Source organism: Pristiophorus japonicus, chromosome 8 (genome assembly GCF_044704955.1).
Source record: "Pristiophorus japonicus isolate sPriJap1 chromosome 8, sPriJap1.hap1, whole genome shotgun sequence".
In the NCBI taxonomy this organism is placed as follows: domain Eukaryota; kingdom Metazoa; phylum Chordata; class Chondrichthyes; family Pristiophoridae; genus Pristiophorus; species Pristiophorus japonicus.
Window position 1 is genome coordinate 10,200,130 of NC_091984.1, and position 24,494 is coordinate 10,224,623.

At 48.3% G+C, this 24,494-nt stretch overlaps 1 protein-coding gene across 1 annotated transcript in view; it reads right to left on the reverse strand.

Moving 5' to 3' along the window:
• Positions 1-949: 949 nt before the first annotated feature.
• Positions 950-24,494, reverse strand: part of dnase2b (deoxyribonuclease II beta) — a 37,608-nt gene continuing 14,063 nt past the window's right edge. Inside the window, exons 5-7 of the mRNA XM_070886445.1 lie at positions 5,220-5,381; positions 3,222-3,419; positions 950-1,296 (exon numbers count right to left, since the gene is read on the reverse strand). Coding sequence (XP_070742546.1) covers positions 950-1,296; positions 3,222-3,419; positions 5,220-5,381 — 707 coding nt within the window. The remainder of the gene's footprint in view (positions 1,297-3,221; positions 3,420-5,219; positions 5,382-24,494) is intronic.

The following is a 24,494-nucleotide window of genomic DNA, read 5'->3' on the forward strand; positions in this document are numbered from 1 at the left end:
AATTTCTGTCACAGAGTAAAAGTCTCTTGCCACATGCCTCTGGTACGGAGGGTCCCATGAAGTATCGTAACTAAACACTTGGAGAAAAAAAAGCAAATAGCTGGAAATGTGCAATAAAAACAGAAACTGCTGGATACACTCAGCAAGTCAAGCAGTATTTGCGGAGAGAGAAACAGTGTAAACGTTTCAATGACCTTTCATCTGAACTGCTTTTTTTTTTAAACTCATTTTTTTTCGTCTGAACATCCTTTTAGAAATTTAAAATGGATACCTAGATATCAGACATTTCTACTTTTATTTCTTTTGAAAATCAAGCCAGTAATACTATTTTGACACATGACAATAGCACAGATCCTTTTTAGCACTTTTTCTAGACCAAAATATCATGAAGAAAACCCAATAGAATGCCAATGAGATGATTAAAACATTGTCTGGGACCTTAGCTGGCTTAACACCTATTACTAATTAACACCTTAACACAAATTACTACAGTTTTTAAGCATAGGTACAAACCAGAACAGAACAAAATCTTTGCATTTTTCACAGAAAGCTAAAAGCAATATGGATTATACCAAGGTTGTATATCTTGGATAGCCCCAAAAAGGTTTTTTTTAATGTATATTGTTATACAGGAAGTTAAGATTCAGCAGGTAAACCTTGATAACACCAGTTCAGTGCGATGGGGTAGTGTGAGAGAGAATCATAAATGATCCTACTAGCAAGAATTAAAATGATCTTTTCAAAGAAACAGGTAGAGTCCTCTAAATTAGATAACCTTCCAAGTGATCCAACTGATCAAGCTGAACAGGGAACAGCACTGACAATCTCCGTTGCTTGGCTCATCCGACCATCTCATATTAGGAGGACATGTTTGTGAGGGCTGAGGACAAGAGCTATTATCCAATGAATGAATGAATGAAACCTTGATATCAAAGTTCCTCTTGTTCCGCTACAGGTTGTCCGTACAGTTCTTGTACCAGGATACAGACTGCCGAAAAGCTCTGAAAATAGACGGCTGCTGAGTGCAGAGAAGTCCCCCACTCCTCCACATCTGGCCAAATGTCCGATTAAGATCTCCGATGCAGGTCCACCGTTCATTGTAGCATAGAGACACGCACCACTTGGAGTGGTCATTGTTTGAATAGAAGAGGACAGGCCCTGGCAATTTGACTCTTACGATGTTGTAGACATGTTTTGGGAGGGAGCAATTAGAAGGGAGCTCATGTTTACTGCCATTCCAAGTCTCCGCCAACAAATCAGTCTTCAAGGTCTGAGCAACCCAGCCTGCGTATATATCTGAAAAATAACAATGAAAGTGAGCAATGGTGTAAAATATCCATGAACATTAAAAAGCACACGTTTAAAAACACACACTTCCTTTCTTTGGTGCTTAATTTTTATATTTTGTTCATTGGTTTTACTTAACATTTGCATTAGGATAACTTCCCGAGGTGTAATAAAACCTGTAAATACCATTTGTAAATTTTTTTAATTATATATTTGTATTTTAAAAAAAAGATCTTACTTGAGAATGTTATATATACATCAAGAATATATTAAAAATCTTAAATCTGCAGGCATTGCCTGTAAACAAAATCTTACTTCATGTTGTCATATTTTTGTTATACTTTTGTGTCATCTTTTAGGAACATAGCCGTATAGGAGGAGGAGTAGGCCATTCAGCCCCTATAGTCCCATTATAAATTCCTATCTCCACATTGATAATCGGACTGTTTCTGCAAACTTGTCATGCTGTAACTGCATCCTCTTGCTGCAGTGCAGTGGAGGAGAGGGGCGAATATAACAGGCTTATACAGTCAGGCTCTAAAAGGTGAATATAAGAACTTAAAATTGGAAAAGTAGATAGAAAGTGCATGCAGACAGAGGGTCAGTACTAGAGGACACACATTTAAGGTAATTGACAAAAGAACCAGAGGTGAGATGAGGATAATTTTTTACAGTGAGTGGTTATAAAAGACGGGTGGAAGCAGATTCAATAGTAACTTTCCAAAGGGAATTGGATAAATACTTGAAGGGGAAAAAAATTGCAGAGCTATGGGGAAAGATCAGTGGAATGGAACTAAATGATTTGTACATTAATGATTTAGACGAGGGGATTAAATGCAGTATCTCCAAATTTGCGGATGACACTAAGTTGGGTGGCAGTGTGAGCTGCGAGGAGGATGCTATGAGGCTGCAGAGTGACTTGGATAGGTTAGGTGAGTGGGCAAATGCATGGCAGATGAAGTATAATGTGGATAAATGTGAGGTTATCCACTTTGGTGGTAAAAACAGAGAGACAGGCTATTATCTGAATGGTGACAGATTAGGAAAAGGGGAGGTGCAACGAGACCTGGGTGTCATGGTACATCAGTCATTGAAGGTTGGCATGCAGGTACAGCAGGCGGTTAAGAAAGCAAATGACATGTTGACCTTCATAGCGAGGGGATTTGAGTACAGGGGCAGGGAGGTGTTACTACAGTTCTACAGGGCCTTGGTGAGGCCACACCTGGAGTATTGTGTACAGTTTTGGTCTCCTAACTTGAAGGACATTCTTGCTATTGAGGGAATGCAGCGAAGGTTCACCAGACTGATTCCCGGGATGGCGGGACTGACATATCAAGAAAGACTGGATCAACTGGGCTTGTATTCACTGGAGTTCAGAAGATTGAGAGGCGATCTCATAGAAACATTTAAAATTCTGATGGGTTCAGACAGGTTAGATGCAGGAAGAATGTTCCCAATGTTGGGCAAGTCCAGAACCAGGGGTCACCATCTAAGGATAAGGGGTAAGCCATTTAGGACCGAGATGAGGAGAAACTTCTTCACCCAGTGAGTGGTGAACCTGTGGAATTCTCTACCACAGAAAGTTGTTGAGGCCAATTCACTAAATATATTCAAAAAGGAGTTAGATGTAGTCCTTACTATGAGGGGGATCAAGGGGTATGGCGAGAAAGCAGGAATGGGGTACTGAAGTTGCATGTTCAGCCATGAACTCATTGAATGGCGGTGCAGGCTAGAAGGGCCGAATGGCCTACTCCTGCACCTATTTTCTATGTTTCTAAATGGATGGCTCTTTCAAAGAGCCGGCACAGGCATGATGGGCCGAATGGCCTCCTGTGCTGTATCATTCTATGATTCTATGTCTCCTCTCCCTCCTCCATTCCCCAATTGGAACACATTACTAATAGTGTGTTTTATACAGCTGTTTGGGCTCTTACCATCTTCAAAATACTTGTATTTTGCAAAACTCTGAAACTGGACCCCCCCTGAGGATGTCAGGGCAGCACGGCGTTTCCATGGTGACTTGGCAACACTGCCCCCTTTGGCGACAAGCTGTAGAAGCAAAAGCTCAGGCAGGAAGATGTCAGGAAGTGACCAACTGTAAACATGCGGGTTATAATATAGAAGCTGTGTGCCTGCAAAGAAAGATCTTTGTGTCTATTAGTTTGTCAGTGAAAGATCTCCAAGATTACATCCACAAAATCTGAAACAGAAAGGCTGCAAATAGACATTACTGTAGTTTGAACTCTCTCCACTTCCGTGTCTACCAGCACATGAGGCAACCCATTTGGTCCACTGATTTCCACCCAGCAGATCGTGCTGACGGCTGTTTCTGTAACATTATCCCTTTTTTTACCTGGACTGCCTGTTCGCCTGACTCACAACTGCCTACCTTCGATGCGATGCGGAGTTGCAACTCCACTCTCTATCGATCTTACTGTAGCAAAGTGCGGGGAGCTTCACTCTGCATCTGGCCACATTCCCCTGGGAGCAGTTAATGCTGACACTGGGCAACAACAGACAGGAAAGGTTTCCATGAACTTAGAAACTGACCAGTGAGAAATAAAATATGTAACCTAAAACAGTTCAGATCTGTTAGTCAACCGCCTTCCTTCTGTGGTTCTTGCAACACGCTTCAAGTAAGCACAAGAGAGTTAAGTATAGGGAACAGACTTTATACAGTCTAGGCAGGGCCAGATTAAGGGCCTGATGAGCCTGAGGCAAACTGATCCAAGCCTATAGTTATGTTTGTTCAAGTTCATTTCATTACGTGATTCTGAGAATGAAAACATCGGCCAGTATATTCAACAATGAAAGCACGTATTCTGTTTCAAGTAAGTATATATTCTGGTTCTGGTAATGTTGCTACACTAGATTCCGGTACATATATACAAATAGTAAAGATCTTGGGGACGAAATTCAGGGTCTCAGGGAAACCCATTAATGCCCGTTTGCGGCGCCAATGTGTCAAAATCGAATGGCCGCCACTTTGGGGTCAACTGGCGGACCCGACCCAAATTCAGGTGGGGGATTTTTCGGAATGACCCCATACCGCCCGATGCCGGTGACCACCGCAAGTGAGTCATCAGTTAGTGCACCGCCACTTTTAATTACAATAAAAACATATTGACCTAAATCCAGCTCGATCCGTCATCTTCCTGTCGGTGCATCTTCTCCGCCCTGAGTGCAGCCCGATAGCGCAGTAGCCCTTAAAGGGGAGGGCCCACTGCCGCGGCTGCCATCTATTAATTTTTGCCGGCCGATTTTTTGATCGGCCGGCAAGACAGTGCCCCTGGGTTCGGCCGGGCCACCAACGGGCAGCCTGGCACCCCCAGTGGCCAAAGATAAAAAATGACTGAACCTCTCCCCATTAACGGAGGGGAGAGAGCGTGGTGACGCATATGTGCTGTGACATCACCACTACGCCACCGCTGATTAACAGCGGCGGTGTCCCGGTCCGACCTATATTCAGCCACTTGGCCTGGCTTTGAGTCTATGGCCCGCCCACATGATGACACATTTCCTCTGGGACTGTGAAAACATGTCAAAGTCCAGAAAATGGCTCTACCAACCACATCAAGGATCTGCGCGGTAAGCATAAAGAAAAAAAATCATAGGTGTACCAGCTTTCTTGTGCTGCTGAATTTCAGCCCCCTTGTCTCTGCAAAAATAGGTATGTACACCTTGGGCCAATAAACAATATTTTCTTCGGTGTTGTTTTTCCTCTCATATTGTCTATTCTATTCAGCCTATTTGGGAAGCCTTATTTTTTTTTTCCAACATTTATTTGGTGGGCCTATGTTCTTTGGTGAGGCTGGGACTGCAGCCCCATCCGCCCCGTGGTTAATCCACCCCTGAGTATAGATTAACTTTTTATCATGTCCAAGAACACCACACAAATCTCACATACATAACACACAATAATAATGTCTTACCAATCTCTGTCACCTGACTGTATTTGTGTGTAATACAGAAGAGAGTCTGACCATATTTCTTTCCCGAGGAAGGCCACGAATAACCCTTCTTAGGAAAAGGAGGAAAATGTGGAACGCTGTGCATCAGCCAGAACCCCTGGGCTTTGTCGAACATCAGGACCCCTAAAATTAGACAACAATGAGTAACACACCAGAGAAGCAGGTGAATAATAAGCCCCTCGAGGGAAGCTCTCGGATATAATTCACAGTGTAGATCTTTAGCAGCAAGAATGAATAACTGGGGATTCAGGTATGGAGATTAGTGGACACTGGAGGAGATCGGAAACTCCTGCAAAGCCTGCTGACCTTGGAACCTGAATTCCAGATCTGTGCTCCAAGCAGGTAAAGCTGGGGTTGCCAACCCTGAGATGAGGGGATTGACTTATGAGGAAAGGTTGAGTAGGTTGGGCCTCTACTCATTGGAATTCAGAAGAATGAGAGGTGATCTTATCGAAACGTATAAGATTATGAGGGGGCTCGACAAGGTGGATGCAGAGAGGATGTTTCCGCTGATGGAAGTGACTAGAACTAGGGGGCACAATCTTAGAATAAGGGGCCACCCATTTAAAACAGAGATGAGGAGAAATTTCTTCTCAGAGGATTGTAAATCTGTGGAATTCGCTGCCTCAGAGAGCTGTGGAAGCCGGGACATTGAATAAATTTAAGACAGAAATAGACAGTTTCTTAAACGAGAAGGGGATAAGGAGTTATTGGGAGCGGGCGGGGAAGTGGAGCTGAATCCATGATCAGATCGGCCGTGATCTTATTGAATGGCGGAGCAGGCTCGAGGGGCCGTATTGCCTACTCCCGTTACTATTTCTTATGTTCTTATGTTTTATGTTCTTATGTCCTATTCCTGGAGGTTTCATCATGTGACCACCTGCCGCCAACTGCCCCCCCCTCCCCCATGCTCCCGCCATTGGTCGCCCAACACGTCCATCCTCACGGCGCCCCGCCTTCCCACAGCCAACTGGAAAATGAAAAGGGTCTTCATTACTCAATCAGATGATTTTTAACTATCAGTCAAACAACCTTTCTCCCACGTTTCCAATATTTTTAATAACTAACAAACAGAAGTGTTCAGAGGAAATTTAAAAAAATACACAATATTTTTTTCTTATGTCCCTAATTTTGCTCCCTGGGGATTGCTTGCAGCAGTGCCTGGGAGATTAATCTTCAATCCCTGGAAACTCCAGGACAATCCTGGAAGGTTGGCAAGCTTAAGCTCTGAGCTCTTTCCCAAATTCCCAACACGTGCTGATCTCGTTGCTCAAGTTCTTGATACTTGCTCAACTCGCTGCTCAAATTCCTGATGTGCTGACCTTTGTGCGCCCAACAATTAAAGTTTCTAAAGTTGAGGAGCTGAAACGCGTTTATGTGAGAGGAAAGCCCGAAGGCTGACTCAGCGGCTCAGCAAGTTTGGAACAGAAATGTCTCAGATTGAGTTGGTGCTGAGTTAGTTAGTCGGAGTGACTCTAAAAGGGCGCTAACAACTAGTCTCAACACCCGTGGGTTCGGGAGGGGGAGGAGAACACTATTAGTAAGGGCCTCCCCTGACCACTTTCCAGTGACTCCTGCTGCTGCTGGTGTGTGAACACGGGGTAAAGACGGGACTGGGCTTGGCAGTGGCGCCCACTTGTGGTTGAGTGGTGTGCTGACACTATCGCAGCTAGTAAAAAAAAATAACAGGCGGCAGGCAGCCTTGTCTCAGTGATCGCACTATCGCCTCTGACTCTGAAGAGCAGGGGAGTTCTCCTTGGTGTCCTGGCCAATATTTGTCCCTTACCCAACTGCACTAAAACAGATTATCCGGTCATTATCACATTGCTGTTTGTGGGAGCTTGCTGTGCGCAAATTGGTTGCGGCATTTCTTACACTCCAGAAGTACTTCATTGACTAAAAAGTGCCTTTGGACATCCTGAGGTTGTGACAGGCGCTATATAAATGCAAAGCCTTTCTCAGTCGTTTCATGCCTCACTCCAGAGACTAAGGCACACAGTTCAGATTTAGGTGACACTTCAATGCAGTACTGAGGGAGACGTTAAAGCAAGGCCCCGTCTGCTCGCTCAGGTGGACATAAAAGATCTTCTGCTGCTAAGATCCTCGTGCATGTCTTTGTCACCCACCCAACTCCCGCTGACTTCCTAAAAGCTGAAACCAACCTGTCAATAAAATAATAAGTTTTTACATGGAAACATAGAAAATAGGTGCAGGAGCAGGCCATTCGGCCCTTCGAGCCTGCACCACCATTCAATAAGATCATGGCTGATCATTCAACCTCAGTACCCCTTTCCTGCTTTCTCTCCATACCCCTTGATCCCTTTAGCCATAAGGGCCATATCTAACTCCCTCTTGAATATATCCAATGAACTGGCATCAACAACTCTCTGCGGCAGGGAATTCCACAGGTTAACAACTCTCTGAGTGAAGAAGTTTCTCCTCATCTCGGTCCTAAATGGCTTACCCCTTATCCTTAGACTGTGTCCCCTGGTTCTGGACTTCCCCAACATTGGGAACATTCTTCCTGAATCTAACCTGTCCAGTCCTGTCAGAATTTTATATATTTCTATGAGATCCCCTTTCATCCTTCTAAACTCCATTGATTACAGGGCCAGTCGATCCAGTCTCTCCTCATATGTCAGTCCTGCCATCCTGGGAATCAGTCTGGTGAACTTTCACTGCACTCCCTCAATAGCAAGAACATCCTTCCTCAGATTAAGAGAGCAAAACTGAACATAATATTCCAGGTGAGGCCTCACCAAGGCCCTGTACAACTGCAGTAAGACCTCCCTGCTCCTATAGTCAAATCCCCTAGCTATGAAGGCCAACATACCATTTGCCTTCTTCACTACCTGCTGTACCTGCATGCCAACTTTCAATGACTGATGTACCACGACACCCAGGCCTCGCTGTATCTCCTGTTTTCCTAATCTGCCACCATTCAGATAATATTCTGCCTTCGTGTTTTTGCCATCAAAGTGGATAAACACACATTTATCCACATTATACTGCATCTGCCATGCATTTGCCTACTCACCTAACCTGTCCAAGTCACCCTGAAGCCTCTTAGCATCCTCCTCACAGCTCACACCGCCACCCAGCTTAGTGTCATCTGCAAACTTGGAGATATTACACTCAATTCCTTCATCTAAATCATTAATGTATATTGTAAATAGCTGGGGTCCTGTGGTGTCCCTGCACATTACTACAAACTCACACAAGGCATGGATATATCAGACATGGTCACTCTGTGACCTTCACCTTTATTGCCAGGACCAAGGAGTGCTGATCCTGGGTGGGACCTCTCCTTTTATACCTGGAAACTCAGGTGAGGAGTGCCTCCCACAATTTCACCCCCTGTGGTCAGGGTGTGCATTTCTAGGGTACAGGTACAGTGTACATGAGTTACAGTTACATGACTATGTCATTGCAAGATGGTTAAATACATGACTTCACCTCCCCCCTTAAGTCTTTTATTTTCAGAGGTTAAGTCTATCGGGTGGTCGACGCTCTCTCGTGGAGCGCCGCAGTTGTGACTCTGGTGGCTGAGCCTCAGCACGCGTCTCTGTCACTTGAGGTGATTCCGGCCTGTCCGGGCTGGCCGCAGGGACTGTGCATGCTGAGGGCTGTCTTTGTTGCTCGTACGCTGGCAGTGGTGTGGGTGCCATCTCATCATGCTCTTCTTCAGGTTCCTCCGTGTCTATGCTGAACGTTTTCTTTACTTGGTCCAAGTGTTTGCGGCATATCTGCCCATTGTCTAGTCGGACCACTATGATTCTAATTCCTTCTTTGCTAATTACGGTGCCCACAAGCCACTTGGGTCCCAAAGCATGGTTAAGAACAAATACCGGGTCATCCATTTCTATACAGCTCCCCCTTGAGCCTCGATCATGGAGCTCGGTTAGGGACTGGCGCTTGCCCTCAACAATGTCTGCCAGGGCTGGGTGAATGAGGGACAGCCGCGTCTTAAGTGTGCTTTCATGAGGAGTTCCGCTGGCGGGACTCCCGTGAGCGAGTGCGGCCAGGACCTGTAGGCCAGCAGGAGGCGCGATAGGCGGTACTGAAGGGAGGGTCCTTGGATGCGTAGCATGCCCTGCTTTATGACTTGGACCGCCCGTTCCGCCTGGCCATTAGAAGCCAGAACAATGCTGTCTGGACGTGCTTGATCCCATTGCCCGACATAAACTCCTGGAATTCATGGCTGGTGAAACACGGGCCATTGTCGTTGACCAGGGATGTCCGGCAAGCCATGGGTCACGAAAACTGTACGCAGACTCTCCACGGTGATGGATGTCGTGCACGAGTACAATATGATGCACTCGATCCACTTCGAGTATGCACATACAACGATCAGGAACATTTTCCCCATAAACGGGCCCGTGAATACGTGACCATGGCCTGGTGGGCCAGGGCCACGGGCTGAGTGAGGCCTCCCTGGGGGCATTGCCCAGCTGGGCACACGTCGTGCACCTGTGAACCCAGTGTTCCAAGTCTGAGTCAATCCCCAGCCACCATACATGTGACCGGGCAATGGTCTTCATTAACCCGATGCCAGGGGGCTCGCTGGGGAGTTCCCTAATGAACACTTCCCTTCATTTCTGGGGCATGACTACCCGGCTTTCCCATAGCACGCAGTCGGCTTGGATGGAGAGCTCATCCATCCGTCTGTGAAACGGTCTGACCTCCTCAGGGCATGCTCCGTGTGCGGGCGCCCAATCCCCAGTCAGGACACATTTCTTTATCATGGATAGGAGGGGGTCCCTGTTGGTCCAGATTTTGATCTGGCGGGCTGTGATGGGGGAGCCTGCGGTGTCAAAAGCCTCAACGGCCATGACCATCTCCGCGCTTTGTTCCGACGCCCCCTCGGTGGTGGCCAGTGGGTGCCTGCTGAGCGCGACAGCGCAATTTTCGGTGCCTGGCTGGTGCCGTATGGTGTAGTCATACGCAGCCAGCGTGAGAGCCCATCGCCGTATGCGAGCTGACACGTTAGCATTGACAGCTTTGCTGACGGACAACAGGGATGTTAACGGCTTGTGGTCCGTCTCTAGCTCGAACTGTCTACCGAAAAGGTACTGGTGCATCTTTTTCACACCGTACACACACGCGAGTGCTTCCTTCTCGACCATGCCGTATCCACGCTCTGCCTGGGAGAGCGACCTGGAGGCGTAAGCCACCGGTTGGAGTCGGCCGTCATCGTTACCCTGCTGCAACACACACCCAACCCCGTAGGATGACGCATCTTTTGGTAAGACAAGTTTATTACAGGGGTCATATAAAGTCAACAGTTTGTTGGAACACAGCAGATTCTTCGCCTTATTGAAAGCCCGTTCTTGACAATCCCCCCAAAACCATTCACAACCTTTACGGAGGAGCATGTGTAACGGCTCCAACAATGTGCTTAAGTTCGGCAGAAAGTTCCCAAAATAGTTCAAAAGTCCCAGGAATGATCGCAACTCCGACGCGTTGCCGGGCCTGGGTGCCCGGCGAATCGCCTCTGTTTTTGATTCAGTGGGCCGGATCCCGTCTGCGGCAATCCTCTGCCCAGGAACTCGACCTCTGGGGCCAAAAACACGCACTTGGCCTTTTTCAGCTGCAAGCCTACCCGATCCATTCAGCGTAGCACCTCCTCCAGGTTTTGAGGTGTTCTTCGGTGTATCGACCCGTTCTAAGGATGTCGTCTTGGAATACCACCGTTCCAGGGATGGACTTGAGCAAGCTTTCCATGTTTCACTGAAAGATAGCTGCTGCCGAATGAATGCCAAACGGGCACCTGTTGTAGACAAATAATCCTTTGTGCGTCGTGATGGTGGTCAGAAGCTTGGATTCCTCAGCCAGTTCCTGAGTCATGTAGGCCGAAGTGAGGTCCAGCTTCGTGAACAGCTTGCCACCTGCCAGCGTGGCAAAAAGGTCCTCCGCTCTCGGGAGCGGGTATTGGTCTTGCAGCGACACTCGGTTGATGGTGGCTTTGTAGTCGCCACAAATCCTAACCGAGCCATCTGCTTTGAGGACGGGAACGATGGGACTTGCCCAGTCGCTGAATTCAACGGCCGAAATTATGCCCTCTCTGAGCAGCCTGTCCAGTTCACTTTCAATTTTCTCACGCATCACATACGGCACCGCTCTGGCTTTGTGGTGCACTGGTCTGGCGTCCGGGGTGATGCGTATCACTACTTTAGTGCCCTTGAACGTTACGACACCAGGTTGAAACAGTGACCCAAATTTTTGCAATACCTGCGAGCATGAACTTCGCTCCACAGATGAAACGGTGTGCACATCCCCCCATTTCGATTTCATCTCAGCTAGCCAACTCCTCCCCAAAAGCGCGGGGCCATTTCCCGGGACGACCCAGAGTAGCAGCCGGTTCTGTGATCCATTATGTGTTACCACCAAGTTTGCACTGCCCAGCACTGGGATGATCTCTTTGGTGTACGTCCGTAGCTATGTCTCAATGCATTCCAGTTTGTGCCTGCTAGCTCTGTGTGGCCATAGTCTCTCAAATTGTTGGGCGCTCATGAGTAACTGGCTAGCTCCCGTATCCAGCTCCATGTGCACCGGGATGCCATTCAGTAAGACTTTCACCATCATGGGTGGCATTTTAGTGTATGAGCTGTGGACGTCAGCCACATGAACCCGCTGAACTTCAGCATCTATGGCTTTACCCCAGACCTCATCCTGCATTGCAGACCCCTCGTCTGGTTCCTCTGTCTCGCAGATTGGCCTCGCCACAGCCTTTTTGCACATTCTGGCCAAGTGTCCACTGACATTACAAATCTTACAGGTATTTTGCTGGTACCTGCAGCTTTTCGCAGTGTGTCTACCCACCGCATCTCCAGCATGAGCTGAGATTGAGATTGCTGTTAACAAAAGGACTATTACCAGGCATTCTTCTCTGATTGTCCCTTTGGTTATTTCTAAGCGCTCTGATGGTGGGTGTTAATGGTCCCATCGCGGGACACATTGTTCCTCGAGATGCCGTGAATTGCTGATCCCCTTTCCATTGTCCTTGTTGTGGGCCCAGCTAGAGCCTGTTGCTGCCTGGAAGGTTTCAAAATGCCCTTGCCTGCCTGCGGGGTCCCGAGCCGTGTTCACCATGTTAACTCCCTGGTTCATCGCCACGTTTGGACCAGGGCTGCGCGCGTAAATTAGCTTGGTCTCCTCTTCCCCTGCCATAAAGGTCTGAGCTATCAACGCCGCCCCTTCTAAAGTCAAGTCCTTGGTCTCTGTGAGCTTCCTGAAAATTCCGGCATGATTGATGCCCTCGATGAAAAAGTCCCTTAACATCTCCCCCCTGCAGGCATCGGAGAGCTTACAGAGACTGGCCAAGCGCCGCAGTTCTGCCGCGAAGTCCGAGACATTTTGTCCCTCCCGACGCTGGTGAGAGTAGAACCGGTGCCGGGCCATGAGTACGCTACTCGCTGGCTTGAGATGCTCACTGATCAGCTGGCTGAGCTCTTCAAAAGACTTGTCCGCCGGCTTTTCGGGTGCGAGCAGGTCTTTCATCAGTGCATACGTCTGTGGTCCGCAGCTGGTCAGTAGATGCGCCCTCCGCTTGTCAGCCGCTGTCTCTTCCAGCCAGTCCTTTGTGACAAAGCTCTGCTGGAGTCTTTCCACGAAGTTGTCCCAGTCCTCACCCACACAGTAACGTTCCTCTGTGCCACCGGTGGCCATCCTCGTGGTTCGGTGATTCCTATTTCTCGTCGCCAAATGTGGTGTCCCTGCACCTTACTACAAACTCACACGAGGCATGGATATATCAGACACGGTCACTCTATGACCTTCACTTTTATTGCCAGGACCAAGGAGTGCTGACCCTGGGTGGCACCAGGAAACCCAGGTGAGGAGTGTCTCCCGCAAGTTCACCCCCTGTGGTCGGGGTGTGCATTTCTAGGGTACAGGTACAGTGTACATGAGTTACAGTTACATGACTATGTCATTGCAAGATGGTGAAATACATGACAGGTCCCAGCACTGAGCCTTGCGGCACCCCACTCTATTCAAAAGAACTAATTTAGCCGACTGCTGCTTTAAGAACACAGACCAAAATTAACGTAATATCTGTAAGTTTCAACGATGGTCTATGATGTATCTGTTAGAGCTGTTACTTTGTGAATTTCAATCATTTATTTGACTCCATATTACCAAACGATCCTCAAACAAACTACAATTGGCAATAATTCAAAATTACCAGTGAGACGGCCAATGAAGATAAAGAATGGAAAATTACTGCTTGTGGGCAAAAGTAAGGGAGGGGGTGGTTTACATATGCTGTCAGGGTAACGGAGGACAAGTTTGTATTGCAGATGGCCTATACATATCTTGTTGAGAGCCTTGCCTGCCACAGATGTGCATAGAAATTTACAGCATGGAAGGAGGCCATTTCGGCCCATCGTGTCCATGCCAGCCAACCAAGAACTCTCCAGCCTAATCCCACTTTCCATCTCTTGGTCCGTAGCTCTGTAGGTCACAGCACTTTAAGTGCACATCCAAGAATTTTTTTAATGTGGTGAGGGTTTCTGCCTCTACCACCCTTTCAGGCAGTGAGTTCCAGACCCCAACTACCCTCTGGGTGAAGAAATTTCCCCTCATATCTCCAATAAATCTCCCCCCAATTATTTTAAATCAATGCCCCTTGGTTGTTGACATGTGTGTATGCTTGAGGTTACTAGCCACCAGGGGGCGCCACTGTCGGAGGTCATTGCACTGTACGCACGTGTGTGTGGGCCAGGTATATAAAGCAAGCTACCGTATAAAGAGGTGGGCGCTGACATTATCTGCCTATGATTATGTCATTCGCCATAGACCTGGCACCGAGAATTGTGCCGATGCACTGAGCCGTCTGCCTTTGCCCACACCGGAGGTGGAGACACCACAACGTGAAAATCTACTGTTAGTTATGGATGCTTTTGAAAGTGAAGGAACCCCTGTCACTGCTCAACAAGTTAGGACCTGGACCAGACAGGACCCGATTTTATCAGTTGTAAAACGTTGTGTCCTTCGTGGTGATTGGTCTGCCACTACTATCGAGATGCGTGAGGAGACCAAACCTTACAACCGTCGCAAAGGCGAACTATCCATTCAGTCAGATTGTTTACTGTGGGGTAATCATGTTGTTATGCCTAAGAAAGGCCGAGCGAAATTTGTACGTGATCTACACAGCACTCAAGCCATCGCCAGGTCTCACGTATGGTGGCCTGGAATTGACTCTGATCTGGAATCATGTTTGCATCAGTGCAACACTTGCATGTAGCTAAGCAAAGCACCAGCGGAATGTCCACTGAGTCTGTGGTCATAGCCATCTAAACCATGGTCGAGGATCCACATCGATTTTGCGGGTCCTTTCCTGGGTAAGATGTTTTTGTTTTGGTGGATGCATATTCCAAGTGGATAGAGTGTATAATTATGTCATCCACTACATCCACAGCTACCATTAAGAGCCTTCATATCATGTTTGCTACTCATGGTCTGCCTGACATCGTTGTGAGTGACAACGGACCTTGCTTCACAAGTCTGAAGTTTCAAGAGTTCATGAAACTCAATGGTATCAAACATGTGGGGTCAGCACCATTCGAACCTGCATCTAATGGTCAAGCAGAGCGTGCTGTCCAAACCATCAAGCAGAGTATGAAACGTGTAACTCAGGGTTCACTGCAGACTCGCTTGTCATGCATATTGCTTAGTTACAGGACAAGACCCCACTTACAGGGGTCTCCCCTGCTGAACTATTGATGAAGAGAGGTCTCAAGACCAAGCTCTCTCTCGTCCATCCTGATCTGAACGATCGTGTTGAAAACAGACGTCAAAATCAGCAGTGGTATCATGATCGTGCTGCTGTGTCACGCGACATCTCTGCTAACGATCCTGTGTGTGTGCTAAATTATGGCCAGGGTCCCAAGTGTTACGGCCAAGGAGGGTAACAGAGTGTTCATTGAAATGCTCAAGAATGGGCAAACATGCAGGAGACATGTTGATCAGATAAAGCTGCGACACACACATGAACTGGAACAAGTTGAGGAAGATACGATCAGTGACCAACCAAGTTTATTCATTCATCAGAGGACGCCGCCTTCATCAATGAATCTAGAATTTCAATCTCTGACATGGTCATTGCCACTCCCATCAGATTGGCCACCCAGCCCCCAGTCATCACTGACTCAGAACGCTCGCTCAGAACTGGAGTTGATCTGAGACGATCAATTCGTGAGCGGAAAGCCCCGGGCCGTCTTAACTTGTAAAAAGACTGATCTTGAAAGATAGAAACATAGAAAATAGGTGCAGGAGCTGGCCATTCAGCCCTTCGAGCCTGCACCTGATCATTCAATATGATCATGGCTGATCATGCAACTTCAGTACCCTACTCTTGCCTTCTCTCCATACCCCCTGATCCCTTTAGCTGTAAATGCCACATCTAACTCCCTTTTGAATATATCCAATGAACTGGCCTCAACAACTTTCTGTGGTAGAGAATTCCATAGGTTCACAATTCTCTGGGTGAAAAAGTTTTTCCTCATCTCGGTCCTTGAAGGGGGATGTTGTCATGTATGTATGCTTGGGGTTACTAGCCACCAGGGGGTGCCAGTGTCGGAGGTCATTGGGCTGTACGAACGTGTGTGCGAGCCAGGTATATAAAGCAAGCCACCATGTAATGTGGGCACTTTGGGCCGGAATAAAGTTGAGCCAGGTTCGCACCTGAGTGAGTTAACAGTATTCAGTCTATCAAGTTATTACATACATAACAGGTGTTGACCCCTCTGCCAAGGGAAACAGGTCCTTCCTATCCACTCTATCCAGGCCCCACATAATTTTATACACCGCATTCAGGTCTCCCCTCAGCAACCACTCATCCAAAGAAAACAGACTCAGCATCTCCAATCTTTCCTCACAGCATGTTGGGAAATCTACCCTTTATAGGTTGTGACCCATCCCACATTTGGTACGTGAGACTGACAGACCACCTGTGCTAAAGTTGGCTGATCTCAGCCAAGGCAGAACGAGGTGTGAGCCACGGCTCAGTGGGCAGCACAAGATCGTGGATTCAAGTCCCACTCCAGGAATACTGTCGGAAGTGCCGTCTTTCGGATGTGACCCATTTGCCCTCTCAGATGGATGTAAAAGATTCCACAGCACTGTTTTGAAGAAGAGCAGGGGAGTTCCCACTAGAGTCTTGGCCAATCCCTCAACAGACACCTAAAACAGATAATCTGGTCATTGCTGTTTGTGGGACATTGCGGTGCGCAATTTGGCTGCCACGTTTCCTGCATTACCACAGTGACTACACTTGAAAAATTACTTCATTGGCTGTAAAGTACTTTGGAACATCCTAAGGTCGAAAAAGGCGCTATATAAATGCAAGTCTCTCTTTTTTCTTTCTCTATTCTTGGAATTCTCTACTGTTGTGTATCTGTAAAGCATGCACTCCCATGTTCCGCCACCAGGGAGCGCATCCCCTGAAGTCCCAAGGGATCCCAGCATCCCTTGGGAGCACTGTATATAAACCGGCCCCTAAGGCCTGTTCCTCACTGTGGAGTGTCTTAATAAAGACTGAGGTCACTGTTACTTTAATCTGTATATAAGCCGGCCCCTAAGGCCTGTTCCTCAATGTGGAGTGTCTTAATAAAGACTGAAGTCACTGTTACTTTAATCTCCCCGTGTGCAGCCTCATCTGTGTTAGGAACACAATAACTGGCGACGAGTATACGAATCCAACGCAAAGATGCAGCAAACTGTGGGCATCCTGAAGAAGTTCTCAGAGGGTGAGGACTGGGAAGCCTATGTCGAACGGCTAGAACAGTACTTTGTAGCCAACGAGCTGGACGGAGAAGGAAGCGCTGAAAAAAGGAGAACGGTCCTCCTCACAGTCTGCAGGGCACCGACCTACAGCCTCATGAAGAATCTTCTGGCTCCGGTGAAGTCCACAGATAAATCGCATGAGGAGCTGTGTACACTGGTTCGGGAGCATCTTAACCCGAGGGAGAGCATGCTGATGGCGAGGTATCGGTTCTACATGTGCCAGTGATCTGAAGGTCAGGAAGTGGCGAGCTATGTCGCCGAGCTAAGATGACTTGCAGGACAATGTGAGTTTGATGGCTACCTGGAGCAGATGCTCAGAGACTTTTTTGTACTGGGCATTGGCCACGAGATCATCCTATGAAAACGTTTGACTGTAGAGACACCGACCCTCAGTAAGGCCATTGCGATAGCACAGGCGTTTATGTCCACCAGTGATAACACCAAACAAATCTCTCAGCACACAAGTGCTAGCAATGTTCATAAATTAACTGGAACTGTGTTTGCGAGCAGAAATGTACAGGTCAGAAACCACAAGTCTGCAACTGCCAGCAGGCCTCAGCTGACCCAGATGACTCAGAGTCCCCAACAATGGATGAATGCAAGGCAATTCACACCTTGTTGGCGTTGTGGAGGCTTCCCTTCAGCCTATTCATGCCGCTTCAAAGGATATGTTTGCAAGAGCTGTGGAACAATGGGGCACCTCCAACGAGCTTGCAGACGAGCTGCAAGCTCTGCAAAACCTGCTAACCACCACGTGGCAGAGGAAGATTGGTCCATGGTGGATCAAAGCAATTTTGAGCCTCAGAGAGAGGAGGCAGATGCTGAAGTACACAGTGTGCACAATTTTCGACAAAATGTCCACCTATAATGCTAAATGTAAAATTGAATGGCTTACCTGTAGCCATGGAACTGGACACTGGCGCTAGCCAATCCATCATAAGTGAAAAGATGTTTGAGAAACGGTGATGCAACAAGGCACTCAGACCAGCCCTGAGCCCCATCCACACGAAACTGAGAACGTACACCAAAGAGCTCATCACTGTCCTGGGCAGCGCCATGGTCAAGGTCACCTACGGGGGCACGGTGCATGAATTTCCACTCTGGATTGTCCCGGGCGATGGCCCCACACTGCTTGGAAGGAGCTGACTAAATCCGCTGGAACTGGGATGACATCCGAGCGCTATCACATGTCGATGAGGCCTCATGTATCTAGGTCCTTAACAAATTTCCTTCCCTTTTTGAGCCAGGCATTGGAAACTTTTCCGGGGTGAAGGTATGGATCCACTTGGTCCCAGAGGCACGACCCATTCACCACAAGGCGCGAGCGGTACCTCACATGATGAGGGAGAGAGTGGAAATCGAGCTGGACAGGCTGCAACGTGAGGGCATCATCTCCCCAGTGGAATTCAGCGAGTGGGCCAGCCCGATTGTTCCAGTACTCAAAGGTGATGGCACGGTCAGGATTTGTGGCAAATATAAAGTAACTATTAATTGTTTCTCGCTACAGGACCAATACCCGCTACCTAAGGCAGACGACCTATTTGAGACGCTGGCAGGAAGCAGGACATTCACCAAGCTCGACCTGACTTCGGCCTACATGATGCAGGAACTCAAGGAGTCTTAGAAGGGCCTCACCTGCATCAACACGCACAAGGGACTGTTCATCTACAACAGATGCCCGTTTGGAATTCAGTCGGCTGCAGCGATCTCCCAGAGAAACATGGAGAGCCTACTCAAGTCGGTACCACGCACGGTGGTTTTTCAGGACGACATATTGGTCACGGGTCGGGACACCGTCGAGCACCAACAAAATCTGGAGGAGGTCCTCCAGCGACTGGATCGCATAGGGCTGCGTCTGAAGAGGTTGAAATGCGTCTTCATGGCAACAGAAGTGGAGGTTTTTGGGGAGAAAGATCACGGCGGACGGCATTCGGCCCACAGATGCCAAGATAGAGGCTATCAGGAACACGCCCAGGCCACAGAACGTCACGGAGATGCGGTAGTTCCTGGGACTCCTCAACTATTTTGGTAACTTTCTACCGGGGTTAAGCACCCTCTTAAAGCCCCTACATGTGTTATTCCGTAAAGGTGAGAACTGGGTATGGGAAAAAAAAAACAAGTAATTGCTTTTGAGAAAACCAGAAACATTTTATGCTCCAACAAGTTGCTTGTATTGTATAACCCATGTAAAAGACTTATGCTAACATGTGATACGTCGTCGTACGGAGTCAGGTGTGTATTACAACAAACTAACATTGCGGGGAAGTTGCAACCTGTCGCCTATGCCTCCAGGAGCTTGTCTATGGCCAAGAGGGCCTACAGTATGATTGAGAAAGAGGCATTAGCGTGTGTGTTCGGGGTAAAGAAAATGCATCAGTACCTGTTTGGCCTCAAATTTGAGCTGGAAACCGATTACAAGCCCCTCATATCGCTGTTCGCTGAAAACAAGGGGATAAATACTAATGCCTCAGCCCGCATACAAAGGTGGGCACTTGCGCCATCAACGTATAACTATACCATCCACCACAGGCCAGGCACCGAGAACTGTGCGGATGCTCTCAGTCGGCTACCATTGCCCACCACGGGGGTGGAAATGGCGCAGCCTGCAAACTTGTTGATGGTGGCGCAGCCCACAGACTTGTGATGGTCATGGAAGCGTTTGAAAATGATAAATCACCTGTCACGACCCGCCAGATTAGGACTTGGACCAGCCAAGATCCTCTGCTATCCCTAGTAAAAAACTGTATACTGCATGGGAGCTGGGCCAGCATCCCCGTTGAAATGCAAGAGCTAATCAAGCCGTTCCAGCGGCGAAAGGACGAGCTGTCCATTCAGGCAGAGTGCCTGTTGTGGGGTAACCGTGTAGTGCTACCCAAAAAGGGCAGGGAGACGTTCATCTCGGATCTCCACAGCACACACCCAGGTATAGTAATGATGAAAGCGATAGCCAGATCCCACATGTGGTGGCCCGGTATCAACTCTGACTTAGAGTCCTGTGTACGGCAATGCAGCGCGTGTGCTCAGTTGAGCAACGCGCCCAGAGAGGCACCACTAAGTTTTTGGTCCTGGCCCTCCATGGTCAAGGATCCATGTCGACTATGCGGGCCCGTTTCTCTGTAAAATGTTCCTGGTGGTGGTGGATGCTTTCTCAAAATGGATTGAATGTGAAATAATGTCGGGAAGCACCGCCACCGCCACCATTGAAAGCCTGAGGGCCATGTTTGCCACCCACGGCCTGCCTGACATACCGGTCAGTGACAACGGGCCATGTTTCACCAGTGCCGAATTCAAAGAATTCATGACCCGCAATGGGATCAAACATGTCACCTCGGCCCCATTTAAACCAGCCTCCAATGGGCAGGCAGAGTGGGCAGTACAAACCATCAAACAGAGCCTTAAACAAGCCACAGAAGGCTCACTCCAAACCCGCCTGTCCCGAGTACTGCTCAGCTACCACACGAAATCCCACTCACTCACAGGGGTGCCCCCGGCTGAGCTAGTCATGAAAAGGACACTTAAAACCAGACTCTCGCTGGTTCACCCCAACCTGCATGATCAGGTAGAGAGCAGGCGGCAGCAAAATGTAAACGATGGTCGCGCCACTGTGTCACGGGAAATTGATCTGAATGACCCTGTATATGTGCTAAACTATGGACATGGTCCCAAGTGGATCGCGGGCAGGGTGATAGCTAAAGAAGGGAGTCGGGTGTTTGTAGTCAAACTAGACAATGGACAAATTTTGCAGAAAGCACCTGGACTAAACGAGGCTGCGGTTCACAGACTGCCCTGAACAACCCACAGCAGACACCACCTTTTTCGAGCCCACAACACACACCCAAAGGATCAACGGCACCACCCCGGACCAGGAAATTGAACCCATCACGCCCAACAGCCCAGCAAGGCCAGGCTCACCCAGCAGCCCCGCAGGGCCAACAACACGCCAGCCCAGCGAGGGCACAGCCAACACACCAGAACAGACATTTGTACCGAGGCGGTCCACCAGAGACCGGCTCACCTTGTAAATGGTTTTCACTTTGACTTTGGGGGGGGAAGTGATGTTGTGTATCTGTAAAGCATGCACTCTCATGTTCTGCCACCAGGGAGCGCATCCCCTGAAATCTCAAGGGATCCCAGCATTCCTCACTCTGGAGTATCATAATAAAGACTGAGGTCACTGTTACTTTAACCTCCCTGTGTGCAGTCTCATTTGTGTTAGGAACACTATATCTACACCATAGAGCTGTGAATGCAAGGCTGTGTCATCACACCAACGCACTTCTCAATCTTCCTCACTGCAATGTTTCATCTCACCTTTAACAAGCTCCCACCTGGAGTGAAGTTAATCGACAGAACAAGCGGGAAATTGTCCAGCCTCCAGTCCAGATCCAAGGTTGTTCCAACCTCTGTCATTGAATTACAATGTGCAGATGACGCTTGCATTTTTGCACACTCGGAGGCCGAACTCCAAGCCATCATTGCCACCTTCACTGAAGCGTACGAGCGACTGGGCCTTATACTAAACATCAGCAAGACAAAGATTCTCTACCAATCTGTCCCTGCCACACAGTACTGCTCCCCGATTATCAAGATCCATGACAAGACCTTCGACAATGTGGATGACTTCCCATACCTTGGGAGCCTACTATTAACAATGACAGACATCGATGATGAAGAACAAATCCACGTCTGGACCGGGGTCAAACAGGGCTGCGTCATCTCCCAACCCTCTTCTCAATCTTCCTCGCCGCCATGCTCCACCTCACAGTCAACAAGCTCCCCGCTGGAGTGGAACTAAACTACAGAACCAGTGGGAACCTGTTCAACCTTCGCCATCTCCAGGCCAGGTCCAAGACCACCCCAACCTCTGTCGTCGAGCTACAGTACGCGGACGACACCTGCATCTGCGCACACAGAGGCTGAACTCCATGACATAGTCGATGTATTTACTGAGGCGTACGAAAGCAAGGGCCTTACGCTAAGCATCCGTAAGACAATGGCCCTCAACCAGCCTGTCCTAGAAACATAGAAACATAGAAAATAGGTGCAGGAGTAGGCCATTCGGCCCTTCGAGCCTGCACCACCATTCAATAAGATCATGGCTGATCATTCACCTCAGTACCCCTTTCCTGCTTTCGCTCCATACCCCTTGATCCCTTTAGCCATAAGGGCCATATCTAACTCCCTCTTGAATATATCCAATGAAGTGGCATCAACAAATCTCTGCGGCAGGGAATTCCACAGGTTACCAACTCTCTGAGTGAAGAAGTTTCTCCTCATCTCAGTCCTAAATGGCTTACCCCTTATCCTTAGACTATGTCCCCTAGTTCTGGACTTCCCCAACATCGGGAACATTCTTCCTGCATCTAACCTGTCCAGTCCCGTTAGAATTTTATATGTTTCTATGAGATCCCCTCTCATCCTTCTAAACTCCAGTAAATAAAGGCCCAGTCGATCCAGTCTCTCTTCAGTCCCAGGAATCAGTCTGGTGAACCTTCGCTGCACTCCCTCAATAGCAAGAATGTCCTTCCTCAGATTAGGAGACCAAAACTGAACACAATATTCCAGGTGAGGTCTCACCAAGACCCTGTAGAACTGTAGTAAGACCTCACTGCTCCTATAATCATTTCCCCTAGCTATGAAGGCCAACATACCATTTGCCACCTTCACCGCCTGCTGTAGCTGCATGCCAACTTTCAACGACTGATGTATCATGACACCCAGATCTTGTTGCACCTCCACTTTTCCTAATCTGCCACTATTCAGATAATATTCTACCTTCATGTTTTTTTCACCAAAGTTGATAACCACAGATTTATCCACATTATACTGCATGTGTCATGCATTTGCCCATTCACCTAACCTGTCCAAATCACTCTGCAGCCTTTTAGCGTCCTCCTCACAGCTCACACCGCCATCCAGTTTAGTATCATCTGCAAACTTGGAGATATTACACTCAATTCCTTTATCTAAATCGATAATGTATATTGTAAATATCTGGGGTCCCAGCACTGAGCCCTGCGGCACCCCACTAGTCACTGCCTGCCATTCTGAAAAGGACCCGTTTATCCCGACTCTCTGCTTCCTGTCTGCCAACCAGTTCTCTATCCACGTCAGTACATTACCTCCAATACCATGTGCTTTAATTTTGCACACTAATCTCTTGTGTGGAACCACACAGCACTGCCCCCCAGTCATCAAGATCCACGGCGTGGCCCTGGACACTCTGGACCACTTCTCATATCTCGGGAGCCTCTTATCAACAAGAGCAGGCATCGACGACGAGATCTAACACCGCCTCCAGTGTGCCAGTGCAGCCTTCGGCCGCCTGAGAAAAAGAGTGTTTGAAGACCAGATCCTCAAAACTGCCGTCAAGCTCATGGTCTACAGGGCTGTAGTATTACCTGCCCTCCTGTATGGCTCAGAGACATGGACCATGTACAGTAGACACCTCAACGAGCTGGAGAAATATCACCAATTATGTCTCCGCAGGATCCTACAAATCCCCTGGGAGAACAGGCACACAAACATCAGTGTCCTCATTCAGGCTAACATCCCCAGCATCGAAGCACTGACCACACTCGATCAGCTCCGCTGGGCAGGCCATATAGTCTGCATACCAGAAACGAGACTCCCAAAGCAAATGCTGTATTCGTAGCTCCTTCATGGCAAACGAGCCAAAGGTGCGCAGCGGAAATGCTACAATGACACCCTCAAAGCCTCCCTGATAAAGTGCAACATCCCTACTGACATCTGGGAGTCCCTGGCCAAAGACCGCCCTAAGTGAAGGAAGTGCATCCGAGAGGGCGCTGAGCACCTCGAGTCTCATCGCCGAGAGCATGCAGAAAACAAGTGCAGCCAGCGGAAAGAGCGTGCGGCAAACCAATCCCACCCACCCCTTCCCTCAACAACTATCTGTCCCACCTGTGACAGAGTCTGTGGCTCTCATGTCGGACTGTTCAGCCATCAAAGAACTCACTTCAGAAGTGGAAACAAGTCTTCCTCGATTCCGAGGGACTGCCTATGATGATGATGATGACTATTAGCAAGGACAGACATCAATGATGAAGTCCAACACCACCTTCAGTGTGCCAGTGCAGTCTTTGGCCGCCTGAGGAAAAGTGTGTTCAAAGACCAGGATCTCATATCGGCTCTAAGTTCATGGTCTACAGAGCAGTGGTGATTCCCACCCTCCTATATGCTTCAGAAACATGGATTACGTAAAGTCAGCACCTCAAAGCACTGGAGGAGTACCACCAACGCTGCCTCCGCAAAATCCTGCAAATTCATTGGCAGGATAGGTGTACCAACATCAGGGTTCTTTCTCAGGCGAACATCCCTAGCCTCGAGGCATTGACCACACTCGATCAGCTCTGATGGACAGGCCACATTGTCTCCAAGCCTGATACTAGACTCCCAAAACAAACACTCTACTCTGAGCTACATCACGGA